Source organism: Pelobates fuscus, chromosome 3 (genome assembly GCF_036172605.1).
Source record: "Pelobates fuscus isolate aPelFus1 chromosome 3, aPelFus1.pri, whole genome shotgun sequence".
Lineage (NCBI taxonomy): Eukaryota > Metazoa > Chordata > Amphibia > Anura > Pelobatidae > Pelobates > Pelobates fuscus.
Window position 1 is genome coordinate 320,286,103 of NC_086319.1, and position 18,251 is coordinate 320,304,353.

Sequence of the window (18,251 nt, forward strand, 5' to 3'; positions counted from 1 at the left end):
GCATTGGCCAGGTCAATGACTGTGAAATACTTTGCAGAAGGTGGGACTCCAGAGAGCAAATTATGGGGATTTGGTACAAGAGGGGTGTCCAGGACAGTAGCTTCATTGACAGCACGGAGATCCTGAACCATCCTGTACTTCTCTGGCTCACCTTTTGGAGTTTTCTTTTTCACAGGAAATAATGGAGTGTTGCATTCTGATTTACATTTTACTAGAGCACCCTTCTCCAAGAGTGCTTTGATTTGGACAGAAATGGCTGCAGCCTGTGCTTTAAAGGATATTGTGGTTTTCTTGGTAACTTAGCTCCTGGAATAAGCTTTACCACCACAGGAGGGACATTTAGGTGACCTATGTCCTCTGGGCCTGAGGACCATAATTTGGCAGGCACCTGTGTTTTTAACACATCTGGGAAATTAGACCTCGGTTCTGCTGCCTCCCCACAGGGACCTTCTAATTGCAGCATCAGAGGTAGGGAGCACAAGGCTGAGGTGTCTGATTCAGATAGAGGTGTAGACATTTCTACTTGTCCGTCTGGAGTGAAGATGATAGATGCCTGCAGGCGTGAGAGAACATCAGCGCCTAACAGGTTAATTGGGCATGTGGAGGATACCACAAAGCGAGCAAGCAGGCTAGAGCCAACTCGTAGTGGAGTTGTTAAAGGGCTGTGTCTTGGCTGGCCATCCACTCCAACACAAGAGACATCAATATTGGACAGGAAAGATGGGTCTGGCAGGTCTTGTTCTCGCAGAACACTACGGGCTGCACCTGTGTCAACAAGAAATGTGGTTGGTTGGCCCTCAATGGGTAAAGTCACTGTAGCAAGTGGCCCCCCCTTATCCCCTGTAGACACTGCCATAACAGGGGTTAATGACACAGGCTTGCCAATTTCCTAATCATCTGGTTCCTCAATTATCGGAACCTCCTTCTCGGCCTTGGGGGCCGGGGCAGGCCTGGGCGGCTTCCTTGGCTCTCTCTTTGGTTCTGGGCAATCACTTTTAAAATGTCCTTTAGCTTTGCAATTAAAACAATGTCCCTCCTCCTGTCTGGTTCCCTTGGGAACAGGTGTGGAGCGGGACACCATGAGAGGAGCCGAGGTGGGTCTTCTTGGGGTCTGGGCAGATTCTAAACCTTTGGCAACTAAAAGCAGAGTATCCAGAGGAACAACCTTATATTCTGGGCGTGCAGCAATGATTCCCTTGCGTATAGAGTCTTTAACACCTTGGACAAACGCACCTGACAGCATTTGTGAATGAATCTTGTCAGTAAGATCAAACCCCAAATCTGTGAACATTTGATACAGTCTAGCATGAAACCTTTCCACTGATTCTCCTTTATCTTGTATGACATCAGTAAGGCCAGCTGCCTGATCTGCAAGTTTGTCCTTAGCCCATTCTCTTAATTGGTTGCAAAAGGTTACCCCGGAGGGGTAATCAACATCACTGGAGAGCAGATCTGTACTGAGGTGGCGGGCCATGCTTGGCCAATATGCATCCCCTGTGAGGGGCCCGCTTGAGGTGTTAGGACCGGGGGGTGAGAGGGAGTCCCAGATGCAGGGGTGGTTAGCGGGTCATAGCCTAGGTAGTCGCCGGGAATTACCGGCATCAGGGCTGAATGACTGGGGGCCGCCATATTGGGGGCGTGAAAGGAAGCTGCATTGGGGTTAAGGGAAGAAGTGGCGGCCATGTTGGATGTGGGCACATCCGGGGCAGACTGTGCCGTACTGGGCATGACCGGAACCTGGGGAGTGGCTTGGGGAAGGGGTGGTGGATAACCTGGATAGGGCAGGGCCATGGGATACGGGAATGGGTATGGCCAGGCTGGGGAGGGCAGGAGAGTTGGGTGGGGATTTACATTTAAGGAGGTGGGGTATTGGACTGGGGTGGAGACGGTTACGGGAGGGGACGGAGAGGGATTGGTAGGGGTGTGTGCAGAAGGAGGAGCCGGAGCAAGGGTGGAGGAGGTAGTTAGCTGGGCGGATGAAGAGGGGAGGGGATTATTAACGGAGAGAGAATGCAGGGAGGAAATGGCAGATGAAATGTTAGGATTAGGTACAGGAGGTAGCGTAGGGATGGATGAGGATGATGGGAAGGTTAGAGACGGGGAAGGGGAAAAGAAAGATCCATCAGAATTCAGGACCGGGCAGACAGGGGAGGTGATGGGATGGGCGTCGGGAGGATTGGGAGTGGGGAACATAGTCAGCTGGCTATCACCTATTGCTGACTGAACCTTGGGGATAGACATCCCCTGGGCGCCATTTTGGGGCGCTGGCTGAGGAAACACCCCAGCAACACAATTATTATGATACACAAACAATTTCACACCTTTGTGATTTATTTCTTCCTCAACCCAACCTTCTAACTGAATAGCCTTTGCTACTCGGTACCATGCTTCAGCAGTCTTTAATAAATCATTATCTGTAAGCTTGCCTTTCTTTTCTGTCAGTAACCTACGCCAACTTTCTGGTTGCAATCTTCCACATGTCGGTACAGCAATTTTACATACTTTTGCAATCTTTTCAACACCTTTAACCATCTCCTCACCCTCTCTGTCTTCAACTAAATCACATGCTAACCAGCCCTTACTGGGCTTACTCAAATCCTGTCCCATAATCCCCTTTCCCCTATACCAGCGTCCTAAATATAGGGAGAGAGAAGGAAAATTGAACGGGAACGTCTACAATGCTCGACTGCCACCTGAGAACCGTGGGTCTTTCTCAAGTGCGTCTTCCCAAAACGTAGACTAGTCACTGAATCCGCCTACCCGGGGTGGTAGACACGGATTGGAGCGAGGTGAGAAGTGTGTGACCAATCACTTCTCTATTAAGAGAAATGGGAGTGGATAGTATAATAGTATAGAAAGTGTAGAAAAGATGAAAGGCAAGGAAAATCCTTAGAGACAGACACAGGAGTTCATGAGACTCCTAATTAAACAAACAAGACAACAATACAATTGAAATACAGTGCATGCATCACAGTTCAAATTAAATCAACAGTAATTCCTTTCCTTTACTCGTGTGCTTACTCCAAAGTCACCTCCCTCAACCTCGTAGTGTCTCCACTACCTGCGGCCGCGGAAAACAACTGACACCGGTCCGAGTTCCGCCAGCCTCCCTCGTCACAGCAGCCCACTAATAGTGTCTGCGCTACCCTCACCCTCGTAGTGCCCCTATAAAAACCCACTTACAGGTCTCACTACCACGTGGCGATGAAGACAGCAATGCCTGCCCGAATTCATCCACCAAATATGCTAAAAAATTGGAATGGCTCCAGCTCAGCGCTCAAAGCTGGAGGGTACCACCACTCTGCAAGCAGAGTTACGTGCACAGAGAAGCTAGCTAGGCTATCAAAGTGACACAAGAAGGATCCCCAGGAAACTATGAGTCTACACAATCTCCACAGATCCAACACACCTCTTTTTCCATACAGCCCCAGCCACGAGGCTCCTAAAAGAGTAAAACAGGCAAAGAAGACCCCCAGGAACACATCCACAGGTCAACCCCCCTTTTTCCCTACAACCACAGCACCGTGGTTCCTAAAAGGAGTAAAACAGGTAACAGAAGACCCAGGCAAATCCCCTCAGGTCCACCCCCCTTTATCCCAAAAGGGGTAAAATACAAACAGATAGACAGACAAACTGAAGACCCAGGCAAATCCCCTCAGGTCCACCCCCCTTTATCCCAAAAAGGGGAAAACAAGCAAAACAGAGAACCCCAGGCAAATCCCCTGCAGGTCCACCCCCCCTTTTATCTCAAAATGGGGAAACAGGCAAACAATTCAAACATACCCAGGCAACAGATAGACTAAAATGCAGGTAAACAAGTGAGTAACGAGACACCGGGCAAGATATTACCTGTCTTTGATGTCCTCCCGGGAAGCAGTCACAGACACGTGGACGGGTCAATCAAAGGGGCCGGAACATACCGGTGGCTCTGCAGAAGTCTCTACCGTGTACCTGGAGGTGATCAATCTCCTTTCCTTCCCCCCGGATTCCTCCGTCCAACTGCGTCTTCCTTAGGACGGCTCACCAGCCGGACATAGCCCGATGCCCCACGTTGGGCGCCAAGTTGTTATGGTACTTTTTAGCAGTAAACCAAAATGTTTAAATGTCTATCTGTTCCTGTCCAAATTAAGAAAATTGAATTGCGTATATACGCTGAAGTAATTAAGTCTGACACACAGAGTTCAGGTTAAAATAACTTCGAGAAAATTTATTGGCAAGTGATTAAAAAACGGGCGCGCAGGCCCTTTTTAAGAGGCATTTTGCGTCATCATTGATTATTAGAATATCAGCAAATAAACATCATTAATTGGATTAATTGTTAAGTGTCGGGATTAGTGTCCACCTATCAATATTATTAATTGGCTTAAAAACTAAGTGGTTAGTCCCGTGCCCACCCACCAAGAGGTGGGATTGTTCTGGACACGGGTGGGGACAAGGGGGTCTTGAGCGTCATTTTACACGGTCGGTGATCTCAGGCCTCGTGGCTAGGTGCAAGGTCTCTTATGAATAGAACATTTCATTACTACTGTGTTCTCATGGCCTTCAAATTATACTATGTTGCAAGTTAGGGGAAAGTCAGCAGTTCCTGAGTTAATCATGTCTTTATAGAAAATACAGTCTTTGTCCATTGTTAGATGTGCTGGGAAATTCTGTCATGTAATGTAGTTTTAAAATGTAGAAGTTAGGTTATGAGGACAAAATGGAGGAATGAAGAAGTCAGGTTAGGAGGACAAAATGGAGGGTTTGTCACAGTATGAGATTAATAATGGAGTTAGTGCAATAATTCAATACAAGTACATTAAAGATTTTTAATAATTCTACATCAACATCATGAACACTTATGAAAGGTAACCTTTTTTTATATTACTTCTTTTATTTTTGGCAAGGAAACTGTTTTTGTTTAACAGAAGAAATTTGACCACCATTTTCTTTTTATGCTTGTCCCTGTGTATTTATTTGGAAAATAGCCATACATTCATAACGTTAAAAAATTCCAAATTATTTTACTTAGCATGCTTTTAGGCTTGCATGCAGGTTTATGCAATATGGTTAATTTTTTTGTATTTTATTTTTTATTTAGCAACATGGTGTTGACAAACTTTATAAGCTGGAGAGCAAGCCAATTTACAGCAACTGTGACCAGTAAGTTATTTCATTGTTTTTTGACTCTTTTAACCTTGGTCAATCTTCACATTGCTAAATATTGAAATATACAATACATCCGTTTACTAGTTGTTAAAATTCAAAAATAAATTAGTTGAATTTATACCTGAGCAGTTCTAGGCTGCAGTTTAAATGTAGTTTTTCCCCTACAGTGGAGATGACCAACACGCATCAGTCTAGCTATTGTAAAACAACATCTCCAGTGATGCTTTGCCATCCACAGGCAGAGAGATATCATCTACAAAAGATGTGCAAAGCATATTGGTCAATCTGCTCTAGCCATGTTTCTGAATGTTTCCTGCTCTTCCACTAATGATAAATACAGTATGGATGTCCCTCCAGGTGTAAGTTGTTTGCTTATACAGCTCATTGTCACAATTAAATCTTTTTTCCACTTATTACTCTAGACTTTGTTTCCTGGTCAGACCACGTATCCATCATATGAAGTACATTGCAAGTAAGTCTATTATTTTCAGACCCAGCAAGACCCAGTGTGCCATTCCTTCTAAGTTACATAACAACTTATAACTTTTATATATCTGTATGTAACTTACATTTTACATCTGATTTTACTGCCATGCCATTCTGGACTTTACCTCCTGTTATTCAGTGAGTGTAAGCTTGAAGATTGTTTTATCCCCTCTTTCTGCCCTGGTTTCTGTATGTACCAGTCTGCAGCCAAACCAAGTTAATGCTTCATACTGATTTAGCTGTAGCAATGAAGTTGGAATTACAGCTTTCATCAGATGTCCTTCGGGACCCTAGCTATGCATCTATAATAAAAAAACTTCAGTTTGCACTAACCCACTCTCGGTTATTTCTTTAAATGCCACTTGACTTGTAAGATCGTTTTAACAATTCCTTCTTTGTACAGTTATCATTCCTAGTGATCTTCACTTGTGTTATGACACATTTTTTGTATGATGAATGTGCTTGTGGACCTCACACTTTTGTCTACTTGTTCATTTCCATCACAGACCTTGTTAATACAGATAAACGTGCCGAGAGAAGCAGGAAGTACAAGATCATATTTAGCCCTCAGAAGGTGAGTTGATGAAATGTTAAATGTAAATGTAGTAAAACTGGGACATTTTAATATCCTCGGAGCTGTAACCATTACAACCATTACAATACTTTGTATGGGAACTGAGCTAGAGGCAAATGCTTCAAGAATGTGCATGCACATACACAGGTGTAGAGATCTAGAAATAAGCACATGTGTTTTATGTTTCAGTTTTATACATGTGACATGATACTGGAGCAAGAGGGGATATTTGGAGGTAAGGATGATCTTACATTATCACATAGTGCTCTGTAAATAGTTTTTTCTTCCTGGGAAATCGGACAGTCCTGATATTATACCTCATTGGAACCCATATGTCAGCTATGAATTTCTAATATTTTGAATCATATGATTTATTAATAGCCTTGTGTGAATCAGAGATGAATAGACTGATCTGAGTTCTCTTGTTTCTGCAGCCTATGATTTGCATATTTGTATACAATGCCATATATTTAAAGGACTTCAGAATGCATCATGAGTGTTTAATAAGTCATGCTACTGCTGTAAAACGTTATATATGTTTAGAGATATGATTTTAAAAAGTATTACCTCATTTAAATGTGTGCTGTTTCCACCTTGTAGCCATTAGCCATATGTTGGTCTTGTGGCAATTTGGATAACTGGAATCAGATCGATGGACTGTATATAGAGAAGAGCTATTCTGGGGCAAATACTAAATGTGAAGCAGTGATTGTAGAAGCTATTTACTTACCTGCTCCTTATTCAGCATTGTGCCCTATAATTATTTCTGTATGTCTGTATCCCAATGCCCTGTTTGTTACAGATGTGACTTGTGATGAATGGTCCTTTTATCTTCTACCACTTGATGATGATATTATCAGTATGGAGCTGCCAGAATTTTACCGGGATTATTTTCTCGTGAGTAACACTTTAAATCATCTTTAAAACAGTACTTGATAGAAATGGATTGTAATCCCTCAGTACAATGTCTTCTTTTTATTTAGACTTATAAGGGGTTTATAGAAAAGCATATTTGGGGCAGAGTTCCAATAGTGAAGCAATCGCCAAGGAAACCAGTGGAATGTTGCTGCTTTGTCTAGTTCACGTAATGATGCGAAGAGCTGTTACATGTACATCAGATACATTTCAATACGAATCTGTGTATATAATTGTATTCCTGTAACAAGTAGCTAAACAGAGGTTTTGTTGATCGGACATGAATAATTCTTTTACAGAAAGGCTAAGGGTCTCATTAAATGACTCCTGGCAAGCCTGGTAAATGCTTCCAAAGTACTGGAGTTTATTAGGAACCACATAATGATGAAAGAAAGGTAGACTAGAAACATTATACTGGAATATGTCCTGTGAAACATTGCATGGGGGTTTCATACAGAATGATGATGAAAATGTATATTGGAAAAAGTTGTCTAGCACTGATGACCAGATTGATGTATATTCTATATGTGGTATCCAACTGGTCTTCTCTTTGTGGACAGGAAGGGGATCAGCGCTGGATTGGGACTGTAGCCAAAGCTCTCCATTTATTAAATTCCATCTTTGGCCCCGTCTTGAGAGCTTATGGAATTGGAAGATGTTCTAAGGTAATGTCCTTTTAAAACTATTATAGCATGAACAGTTTGTTCATTTTGCTGTGTACATGCTGTATCCCTTTTGTTGTATACAGGAAATAAAAGCTTTGAGAAATGTTGATAGATCTCAAAACCAAAAATGTTTGCTTTAGTTTAATTGTAGAGTGCAACTGATAAGTATAGCTTTTCACAGTATATATGATTCACACTTCACGTGGATATCTTGTTTAATCCTTTAAGGCACAGAGGTAAATGAAACGTAAAGCATTAATACCTCTACACTTTCACTGTAAATAAAATAACACTGGTGATATTAAAGGGATTAGTTTATTTTTATTTTTTAATTAGGATATATAACCATGAAGAATGCATGTCCTGGAAGGAGTACTTTTTTTGTTTTTGTTTTTTTGTTTATTGACCCCAGCTGTTAAAAAAACAATGGAATCCATCAATTCTGGCCTCATTGAGATTTCTTGAAAATACTGTTTTTGAAGAGCAGAACACATATTAATTCAGTTCTTTTCTGCTGCTCTTATTAATATATTAAGTCCCAATAACTTTGAGCTTTTAGTGGTAGTATGTTCATGATTTCAGATGGTCCATGAGTTGTGGAAGGAGCTGATGGATGAGGATGAAAGTGATCATAGAGAGAGACGACCAGACCTTGGAGTTGTTTTCATGATTGACAGAGGTAATATTAGAATGTGTTTTTTTTTTGGGGGGGGATAAATACATGAAAAGTGACAAGTACTTTGTTTTGGTTTGATAGCTAGACATCTAGGAAATAAGCATTGTGGCCGCAACAATCATGTTTATAATGGGCCCTGTAGGGATATTTATGCTTTTCTATTCCACTTCTGATATGAAGAATAAAAAAAGTTACAAAATACCGTTGTATGCAATGTTAGCTTTCAATCTTTTTTTTTTTTTACCTGTGAACAAGCCAATGAAAAATCACTTGGTTATTGTTTGTCAATATTTGATGAGTGGCCCACTATGTGTAAAAGCTGTTTTTTTCCCCTTGCCAAATGGGTCTTGAGAAACGTAAACACCTGGGTGATCATTTCTCTGTTTAAAAGTCATCTCAGTAAATTGAATTTGCCCCCTGCAAGGCTTCCCCTGGAATATAATGTACTGCAGAATTGCCACATGTAACATGCACTGAGAATGTCATGCGCCCGGCTTTGACATTTATTTATTTTTATTAAGTGGATGGTGACTTATTCAGACAAACAAAAGATATAGGTCAAGGATCCAAAACATGTTCTATCCAGTATAATTTTATACATGTAAACCAACTAAAGAAGAGAGAAAAACACAGAAATAAGAGAGGGTGAAGGGAAAGGCTAATTTATAAAAGTGTAAATTTCTATTGAATTTATATAGAAATTGTAACTGTTTGCAAAATGTAAGACACACTCTTCACGCACACTCTCCATCAAGCTAAAGTGCTTCAGGGGTCTGGAGTGTTTCCTTTTAATAATGGGGGATAGTTGATCTTGTACAGTTTTGTGGGATTCAGAGTTAGCTTTATACCTGGGTACTTACTTCAGTGGGTCGAAGGAGATCTGCAAACCAAACTTCAAAGATAAACTAAAAATCTCCGTCTGGGAAAGGAACACGAACATGACCCGACATTCCCATCTTTGAAATTCTAATGTGCTCATGCATTTTTATGGCAACATTCTTATGAATAGAATTGTTACATACAGGGCCAAGAAACATATGCATTGGGAAGAAGAATACTTATAAGTACCATTAACGTGCGTTGAAAATATATGTCTCATAAATATTGAAGCTATTATTTGTGTTTTTGTATATTCACTTGGATTTTTCTTAAACTTGTCCTGCCTTTATAAATTGTCAATTTTGCCAAGCACCAAACGTGGTGACATTCCTTCTTCCATTAAATATACACCAAGTCACAAAAAGTGATTTATCCTGTCATTGCATTTTGTGCAATGCTGTTTTTTTTATCTACTATTTGCAAATTGTTTGCAACGTAATGCTATGTTTTTGGATTGAGTTTTATTATGTGGTGTAGAAAAAACCCACTTGCATATTTTCTCATGGACCACTTTCATTCTGATTAGATTTTGTCTGCCTTATACTTGAGAGTACTTAAAGTGACAGTGATTTAGTGAAATGAATCTGTGTTGAGTTTCAGCTCATTTTGTAACTTTAACACTCCATATGGGATCACTATTAAGTAACTGCTTATGTTTATTCCAGATGTTGATTATGTCACTCCTCTTTGCTCTCAAGTTGTGTATGAAGGGCTGGTCGATGATATTTTCCGCATTAAGTGTGGTAAGTTGTGTTTTTCCCCATCCATTTAGCTTATTGAGGTTTAAAGGCAAAGCTTGTATTTTATTATTATGTTATATTCATAAACAGAAATCTAAGCAGTCAATAAAATTGAAAAAAAAATAAAAGATCCTTCATTCGGCAATCTCCCATTTTTGTCTGCAATCACTAGAAATATACTTCGATTCAGAGGGCAGCTGGTAATCCAGTGTGTACTATGCGATTCATTTAGATTTCCAATAATCCCTCGGGTGTTAAAACTGCACATTCAGAATTTAGGGGACTAAGCAAATCATTAGGTTTTATCAAATTCATCTCTTTGTACCACTAAGCTTCTGCAAATGGTTTTCAGTTGAGTATTCAAGTTCATAACTGCTATTTATTTTTTGCCTGAGTTTCTAGAAAAAGTAAATATCAAAATGTGACTAAATTGGGTCATTTTAGGTTTTGTGTTGTCTGTGTTTATTAAGTGAGTACATTCTATGTGTGCGTATATATTACATTACCATAAAACATACTATAACCATTGAAATCGGTTATAAGAACAACATGCTTATGTCATTATTGTAATAATTCTATATGATCTATTTTAATAGGAAGCGTTGAATTTGGCCCAGAGGTCACATCTTCTGAAAAAAGTATAAAAGTTCTTCTAAACTCTCAAGATAAGGTACACTTGCTTCTCAATATTTATATTCTTACATATGATTTTACCATGTGTTTGCTCTACTGCCTCCTGAAATGAGCTGGTTTTAATTTTGCAGGACATATTTTTGCATTGTTGTGCATCATTTTTCTCTAGCATACCGTGTAATTTAATTTAACCCCCAATGGGCCGTATGCATATATAGCACTGTGGGAAGAACGCATTGAGACACATGCACTTATAGTCGTTTCTCTGCAGATGACTGAGATACATGCCTGCAGTTTCATGGAGCTATGCTGCCCCCATTGCTCTTATCCTATTATTTGCACTTTATAATGTGGAAGTGAAGTTTATGCATTATCAGAGATCATACGAGATCAGAAAGGCTTAAAGGGCCAGGCTATGGATGTTTGGGAAAGCAGCATTATTAGTCAAATGTCTCCTAAACAGTTTGACAAACATGGGGGACTGCACCCAGAGACTTATAGTGCCATAAACATTACGATGGGCTGTCATGGCTATGGTTTAAAACACTCTTTTTGTTTATTTAAAATAATGTGTTGGTTTAACTTTTTAACTCTGTCAAAGACAGAAGAAGACAGGAAAGAAATGACTGTGAAAATTCATAAATGTCTGAATGCAAATGACACATGCAAATTATTTTGATTGCACGGATGAATATCCAGAAAGTACACATAACCAGCAGCTGTCAATCAATAGGTGGCACTGCACTCATCACACACTGTGAATACTGACTGTCATTGGAATCATGGGAATAGTAACTTAATTTACATTGAAATAGCCTGACTGTGCTTTTTCAGAAGGAAAACAAATCAGCTTTATGTTCTTCATGCAGAAATAGTGCGGTGTGAATACACCCATCTATAGCCATCTTAGAATATTGTAATCCATTGTACAGGGCTGTGGAATGTTTTGGTGCTTTATTAACAATAATAAGCTGGTTGCAATTTGTTTTGCCTTTTTCCAGGTCTTTGAAGAAATTCGAAATGAACATTTCTCAAACGTGTCCAACTTCCTGAGCCAGAAAGCTCGCAATCTGCAATCACAATATGATGTAAGTCAATTAAGGTGTTTGATAATACGGTAACAGGAATCATAAAAATTAACTTTATTAGCTGAAGCGGTTAGAAAAAAAAATGGCATTTATAGGCAAAGATTTGGGTGTTTTAATGTCCTGGTGGCAAAACTGTTTTAACAAAAAGAAAACTGAATAGTACTCAAAATATTGAATGCTGGTATTCAGGAGAGAATTCCAATCTCCCAAGACTCAGTAATTCAAAAACATGCGCGAAACGTGTAAAATAAAAATGAGAAAAAGTAAAAAATATTTCAAAAAGATTGGAACAAAAACAAAATCATTTCTTTGTCTGACTATTTTGGACAATAAAATAATCTGTACCAAATATATAAATTCTTGCCAGTTGTAATGGCTTGTGATGTGAATGGAGCTACTGGACTATTATCGAGATCATACGGTTACATTCGAAAAACTGATGCAGAGAGCATTTGTTGATTTAATTTAAATGAGTTAAAATGTACCGTCAGTATTTATGTGGGTGACAGAATGATGAGATGTATACCTTTGCTGTGGCACGAGGTGATGTCCAGAGAGTGATCATATATAGGGCTGTTTGGTAATGAAAGATATATAAGTATCCAAGACAACTGCCTGTCTACTTGTGTAACATGTCACGTGCTAATAAAATTTAAAAAGCTGAATGCACGCATAGTGGAATCAGCTAACTTACTAAAGCCTAAGATTTTAATAAGTAATACAAGTAAATGCATGTTTCTTAAATGGGAACCTTATTGGTATTTTAACTACCTGTCATACTATTATGTGCCTGCCAGCTGATTATTCTCACATAAGCTCTCAATTTATTTGTCGTGATATAATCCGTAAGAGTGCCTTATTGGCAATACACGTAACTCTTCACTGTCTGAACACTTGAAATTGTAAAAACACTGACAAACATTTTACTATGGATGAGATCATTTTGATATTTAATGTTGTGTCTGTTAAAAGATGGCATAAATTCGACTTGGACAATAGCCAATATATATCCCATGTAATATAATGATACACATTACTTAAAGGGTTTATGGAATATTAATGTATCAGTAGATTTGTTACCCAATTATGTTACTGACCCTCAGTAAGTGTTACTCAGAATTACTGTCATTTTAGCATGGTGTTATAGCTTATATATTTTTTTTGTTTGTCTTAGAAACGCAGAGGGATGGACATTAAACAAATGAAGACATTTGTTTCTCAAGAACTTAAGGGATTAAAACAAGAGCATCGTCTTCTGAGTTTGCGTATGGAGAACTTATTACTTTATAACTTTGTCTTTCCTCTAATTCCTTTTAAATTGTGTGACATTATTTGATCTAAGGACCATAATGTTTTGATATGGGATATATAATGTGGCGCTGGATAAAAAGACAATGTAGACCTATTATTCATATAATACAGCAATATGATGCTTCCAGTCTTACTAGTGACTCCCTGATGTAATTGTTAACACTGGAACTGCCGTGTACGGGGCACGTTTAGCAACGATGGGTAAATGGTAATAAATGATATAAGATTAAATCCCTATTTCTTTCATCTGCGTTTTTAGTATGTTAAATTATTTTACCAATCTTGTTTTTAGTAGTGATTCCCTCTTTTGTATTTTGAGGTGGTCGAGGTCTTTATTCTAAAGGGTGTGGGGGAGTTGCATTGTTTGAAATTTGGTTATTCAACTAGGTTTTTTTTTTTTTACCAATCTTTTTTTACTTGTATGTCTCTTAAAAAAGGAACGGTCATCCCAAAAATGATATGTTGTAGCATATAGTTGAGTATTACATTTCCAATTCTTACGGTAAAATATATACTCAAAATATAGTAAAAATCTAACTATACATTCTAATGAAAGTATTTAGAAAATTGGGCAGACTAGATGGGATGAATGGTTCTTATCTGCCGTCACATTCTATGTTTCTATGTTTATTAAAATATATAAGAATTTGTATTTGCTGCTGGTATCTTTTTACAATTACATAATTTCCTAAATTCCCATTAGACACAGGCTGCTGCGTTTATCTCCAACCTCTGTCTGTTCACTAATAACCGTGACTAAGCACCAGCTTGAACTACCTTATCTGCATCCATGTATTGTTTTTGATCCAGCACAAATCACTAATAAAAAAAAGTTAAAAAAAACGTGCAGCTAATTTTACCTGCTCACACCTTGCTTGATGTTATAAATGCCGGTCTCCAGCTGCCTCGTGTGATATTAAGACACTGTACCTGCAGTGCTGGTGTACAGCTGCTGACTCCCTGTCTGTGAGAGCAGGAAGACACATGGGTTGATTTAACTGCAGTCCTTCCCAATGCACATCCTATAGAGAAATTTAACATTGGTGCTAAAAGTGGAAGCATATATACTGGTTTAAACTGTATTTTATTTATTTAACAGATATTGGAGCCTCTGAGTCTATCATGAAGAAGAAAACAAAGCAGGATTTTCAGGATTTTTTAAAAACCGAACACTGTGAGTACCTTAAACATGATTCATTATCCTGATCCTCAATATTTTATCGTGGAAAATGGCTTTAGGAGGGTTAAATTCTGATGACTGACTAATGACATTAGTCAGAGCTTATGACTGACTAATATAATTATTATAATTTCGTAAGAGAGATGGTGATCTTGACACTGCCTGAAGGCTTCCCGAGCATCATCAGAAATGTAATTTTCAAACCACTGCAGGCCTAAGGCTATATTACTATATATTCCTAATAGAGGAACAGTGTGCTTAGATTGAACATCTAAACTAATTATCTGTACATTACACCACAAACTGTGATGGAATCGCTTCTCTTTTCTTCTGCACACAGCATTACTGGAAGGATTTGACATTCGGGAGAGCATCAGTTTCATAGAAGAACACATAAATAGACAGGTGAGGATGTTATCCATGTAAATAATCACAAGGAAGTGAAACATAGTGTAAAATAAATAATAAATAGATAGTATTTCTGCTGGCCTATCCATTGGATTATTGCATTTTGTGACTAGAAACATGGAATTTCTTTCTTGCTAGGTTTCCCCCATTGAGAGTTTACGCCTGCTATGCCTTCTATCAATCACAGAGAATGGTAGGAATGTCTCTAATTTGGGAGATTGGTGCAGTCTAGTATGCTAAGTTATATATCCTTCTGTATGTAGGTCCATTAAGTTAAACACAATTAAATCATTGAGCATCTCATAAAAGTATTACAGTAATAAAACTATTTTCTTTTTTTTTTTTAGCACATGTATATTGGATCATTATTCAAAACCATCTCTCACTGGTTTGTTTGTTTGTATTGTTGTAATTTTAGGTTTGATAACTAAAGACTATCGATCGTTGAAGACTCAGTATCTACAGGTTTGTATAAAAACCAAATCTAACACACACAAAAAAAAACATCATTTTTTTTTTCTTCATAGACATTTGTACAGTAGTCCTTTTACTGCAAGCATGCACAGCACATAGTATAAAGATTAGAGCACAATGTGTGATCACGCCTAAAACAGAGTACTTGTCTTGAAGTTGATTCTCCCAAAAAGATCAGGGTACACGTGAGTTAAGATTATTATTATTATTATTATTAACATTGGTATTTATAAAGTGCCAACTTATTCCGCAGCGCTTTACAATATTATGAAAGGGAGAAACAAAGAGGATTAAAAAGTAACATTACTGGAGGTGAGAGTGGAGTGTGGCTGTTTAGGAGAGAGCCAGAGCCAGATTTGAGACATAGAAGTTACTCAGGGAGGTCATAAGCATTTCTAAGCAGATGGGTTTTGAGAGACTTCTTACACGCTTGAAGACTAAGGGAGAGTCTAATCGGAGTAGGCAGGCTGTTCCAAAGGAAAGGTATGCCTGTGAAAAGTCTTCCAAGTGTGAGTTAGCAGTGAGGGTGCAAGGAATGGACAGGAGGTGGTCAAAGGCAGAGCGTAGTGACAAGAAGGGGCATACCCATGAATCAGGAAAAATGTACCAGGGGCTAGAGTTGTTTTAAGCTTTATCGGTAAGGTTTAGCATAGAGCAAATTAAATCTATGGATATACTATATGTGAATACTAGCAAGAATAAGGAACGGTCAGAATAATGTGCTAAGATTAGTACTCTGGGATACAGAATCCACAGCCACCCTCAAATGGAGATTAAAATCATACTGAGAAATGGAGGACAGATGTGTGATAATAAAATGGACATTCATAATAAACATAGTGGTTGCTTAAATTGCAGTTTTAAAAGTCACCTTTCGTCTGTCCAATACAGAAGATGTGGGTAAAGGTATTTGTAGATTGACATTTAATTCATTAAAACTTCTCCTCAATAACTCATTATTGTTGGACGGAGACCTTAATGACGCATATCCCTAATCCAGTCAGCTTTATCTGATCTCTGATACTATAAAGGTTTTACCGTTAAAAAAAAAAAAAAAAACTCTTCTTAGTTATGAACTAGTTGTATCCCTAAATTCATTATGCATATAAATTTCATTTTTTTTAAGTTTATCTTGTGCTTATGGCACCAATTTAGCACATTATGAATAGCACATGCTCTATCCCAGCACAAAAAGTAACCATTTGTCATTGTATTACGTCAAATTATATCTTACGTGTTAAAACTTTCCAAACATGCACACCAGGCAATAATCAGGGAATAAGCTATCACTTGCCAAATACAACTTCTTTCAAAATATTGCGGATACTGAAATAGTCGCCAGTCATTAGTACATTACATAGCATGTATGTCATGATATGTAAGTCTTCTTTCAATGAAGTGACACATGATTATGTCCTGTATCCATTGTGTCCTACAGAGCTATGGACCAGCTCATCTGTTGACCTTTTGGAACCTAAAACGCGCTGGTTTACTTATAGAACAAGTGCCTGGGGATACTCTTACAGCTGTTGAAAGTAAAGTGAGCAGACTTGTGACAGATAAAGCAGCAGGTAAGGGAAACAATCTGAAGTTGGTGATTTTGTCATGAAAATATTTTGCGCCATATGGCACTTCTAAAGCAGTCTATAATCATGAATTAAAAACACAATCAAAAGTATCAGACAGTTTAAAGAACCACTCTCTGCCTTGTGCAGTGAATTGCTTGGAATTTATCAACACAAGTACAAATGATAGACTATGGTTGCTTGTGAGCATCACGTCTTTTTTATAACGCATTAAAACATAATGTAAAAAAAAAAAAATCAAAAGCAGTTTCTATTTCGCAAGTTATTTTCCTTTGCGATGCTTAATCAGCAGAAATAAATAATTATCTGATCAATTTTCACACAATCTGTTCTCTTTCTTACGTACCTACTTTCAAACATACAGGAGCACTTGGCATGAGCTACATTACAGTGTTTTCCTGGGAATATATTGTACACTAGCAGAGATGTGCCTGAAGCACTGTTCAGTTAGGGATCCACTCTGCAGACACAGATCCAGGCCACTGTAGCACCCATGCCCCTCGTGTGGTCAGCTGATATGAGAATCTTCATTTTGGTTTAGAATGGATCATTAACTGAACAGTGATTTTGAAGGAAACTATCCGAAATGCACCACCCAAAGTGACAGCAAACCGAAGATAGAAATTCCACTGACGTCGGTGCAAACACTCCTGGCACTACTGCGCATGCAAATACCTTAGTGGAAGCTAAAAGTAAAAATAAAAACCTCTTAAGGACACATGACATGTGTGACATCTCATGATTCCCTTTTATTCCAGAAGTTTATTCCTTAAGGGGTTAAACTTTATTTTTCATTATTTGTTTTCAAAAGAACCTACTTGGTTGGTCAGGTAGGTGAAAATAGGTGAAAATCAGTATTTAGAAAATATCCTTGCTGCAGAAAATAAAAATTAAGTTCACAATCAAAGAGGTCTAATATACTGATAAAAATAAGTGCAAAAGGGTGAAGGCGCATACAATCATTATAATTTACCTTAATTATATAACAAACAGGTTTTTCAGTAAAATCATTAGATCCTGCATAGCATATGCATAAAGAATATCATAGTGTAACATGTAATACACAATAGTAAAATATAAGGTATAAATGGAAAACTCAGTTCATCCACCATAGGGATAATAAGCAGCAAATATGATCCCACTGGACCTGTAGGAAATCCAAGAAAAGTCAGGAATTACCGGTAGGTAAGACAACATTATTGTATTTAAAAGTAAATAAAATATATGAATAAAACCACATACACAGCAGCACAACGCATTTCAACCAGTTTAGGTCTTCCTCAGGTACAGTCTAAACACCATATATAGTCCTGACCAGATGCAATACGCCACCACCAAGTTAGCGCTGCTTCCGGTTTTGGTTATCTACAATTCATAATGCCATATCAAATATAGCCACACATCCTGTGAATGCCGTATACACAACGCCACCAATAAGATGGCGCTGTTTCTGGTTTCAGATAAGTCATACATATTATCATCCAATCT

The 18,251-nt window shown here is 38.4% G+C and overlaps 1 protein-coding gene across 1 annotated transcript in view; it reads left to right on the forward strand.

Moving 5' to 3' along the window:
* Nucleotides 1-18,251, forward strand: part of VPS33B (VPS33B late endosome and lysosome associated) — a 46,316-nt gene that overhangs the window by 9,633 nt on the left and 18,432 nt on the right. The window contains exons 4-19 of the mRNA XM_063445655.1: nucleotides 5,081-5,142; nucleotides 5,571-5,620; nucleotides 6,141-6,208; nucleotides 6,398-6,443; nucleotides 7,011-7,105; nucleotides 7,684-7,788; nucleotides 8,371-8,467; nucleotides 10,009-10,086; nucleotides 10,680-10,753; nucleotides 11,718-11,804; nucleotides 12,979-13,069; nucleotides 14,215-14,289; nucleotides 14,636-14,700; nucleotides 14,842-14,896; nucleotides 15,122-15,168; nucleotides 16,616-16,748. Coding sequence (XP_063301725.1) covers nucleotides 5,081-5,142; nucleotides 5,571-5,620; nucleotides 6,141-6,208; nucleotides 6,398-6,443; nucleotides 7,011-7,105; nucleotides 7,684-7,788; nucleotides 8,371-8,467; nucleotides 10,009-10,086; nucleotides 10,680-10,753; nucleotides 11,718-11,804; nucleotides 12,979-13,069; nucleotides 14,215-14,289; nucleotides 14,636-14,700; nucleotides 14,842-14,896; nucleotides 15,122-15,168; nucleotides 16,616-16,748 — 1,228 coding nt within the window. The remainder of the gene's footprint in view (nucleotides 1-5,080; nucleotides 5,143-5,570; nucleotides 5,621-6,140; nucleotides 6,209-6,397; nucleotides 6,444-7,010; nucleotides 7,106-7,683; nucleotides 7,789-8,370; nucleotides 8,468-10,008; nucleotides 10,087-10,679; nucleotides 10,754-11,717; nucleotides 11,805-12,978; nucleotides 13,070-14,214; nucleotides 14,290-14,635; nucleotides 14,701-14,841; nucleotides 14,897-15,121; nucleotides 15,169-16,615; nucleotides 16,749-18,251) is intronic.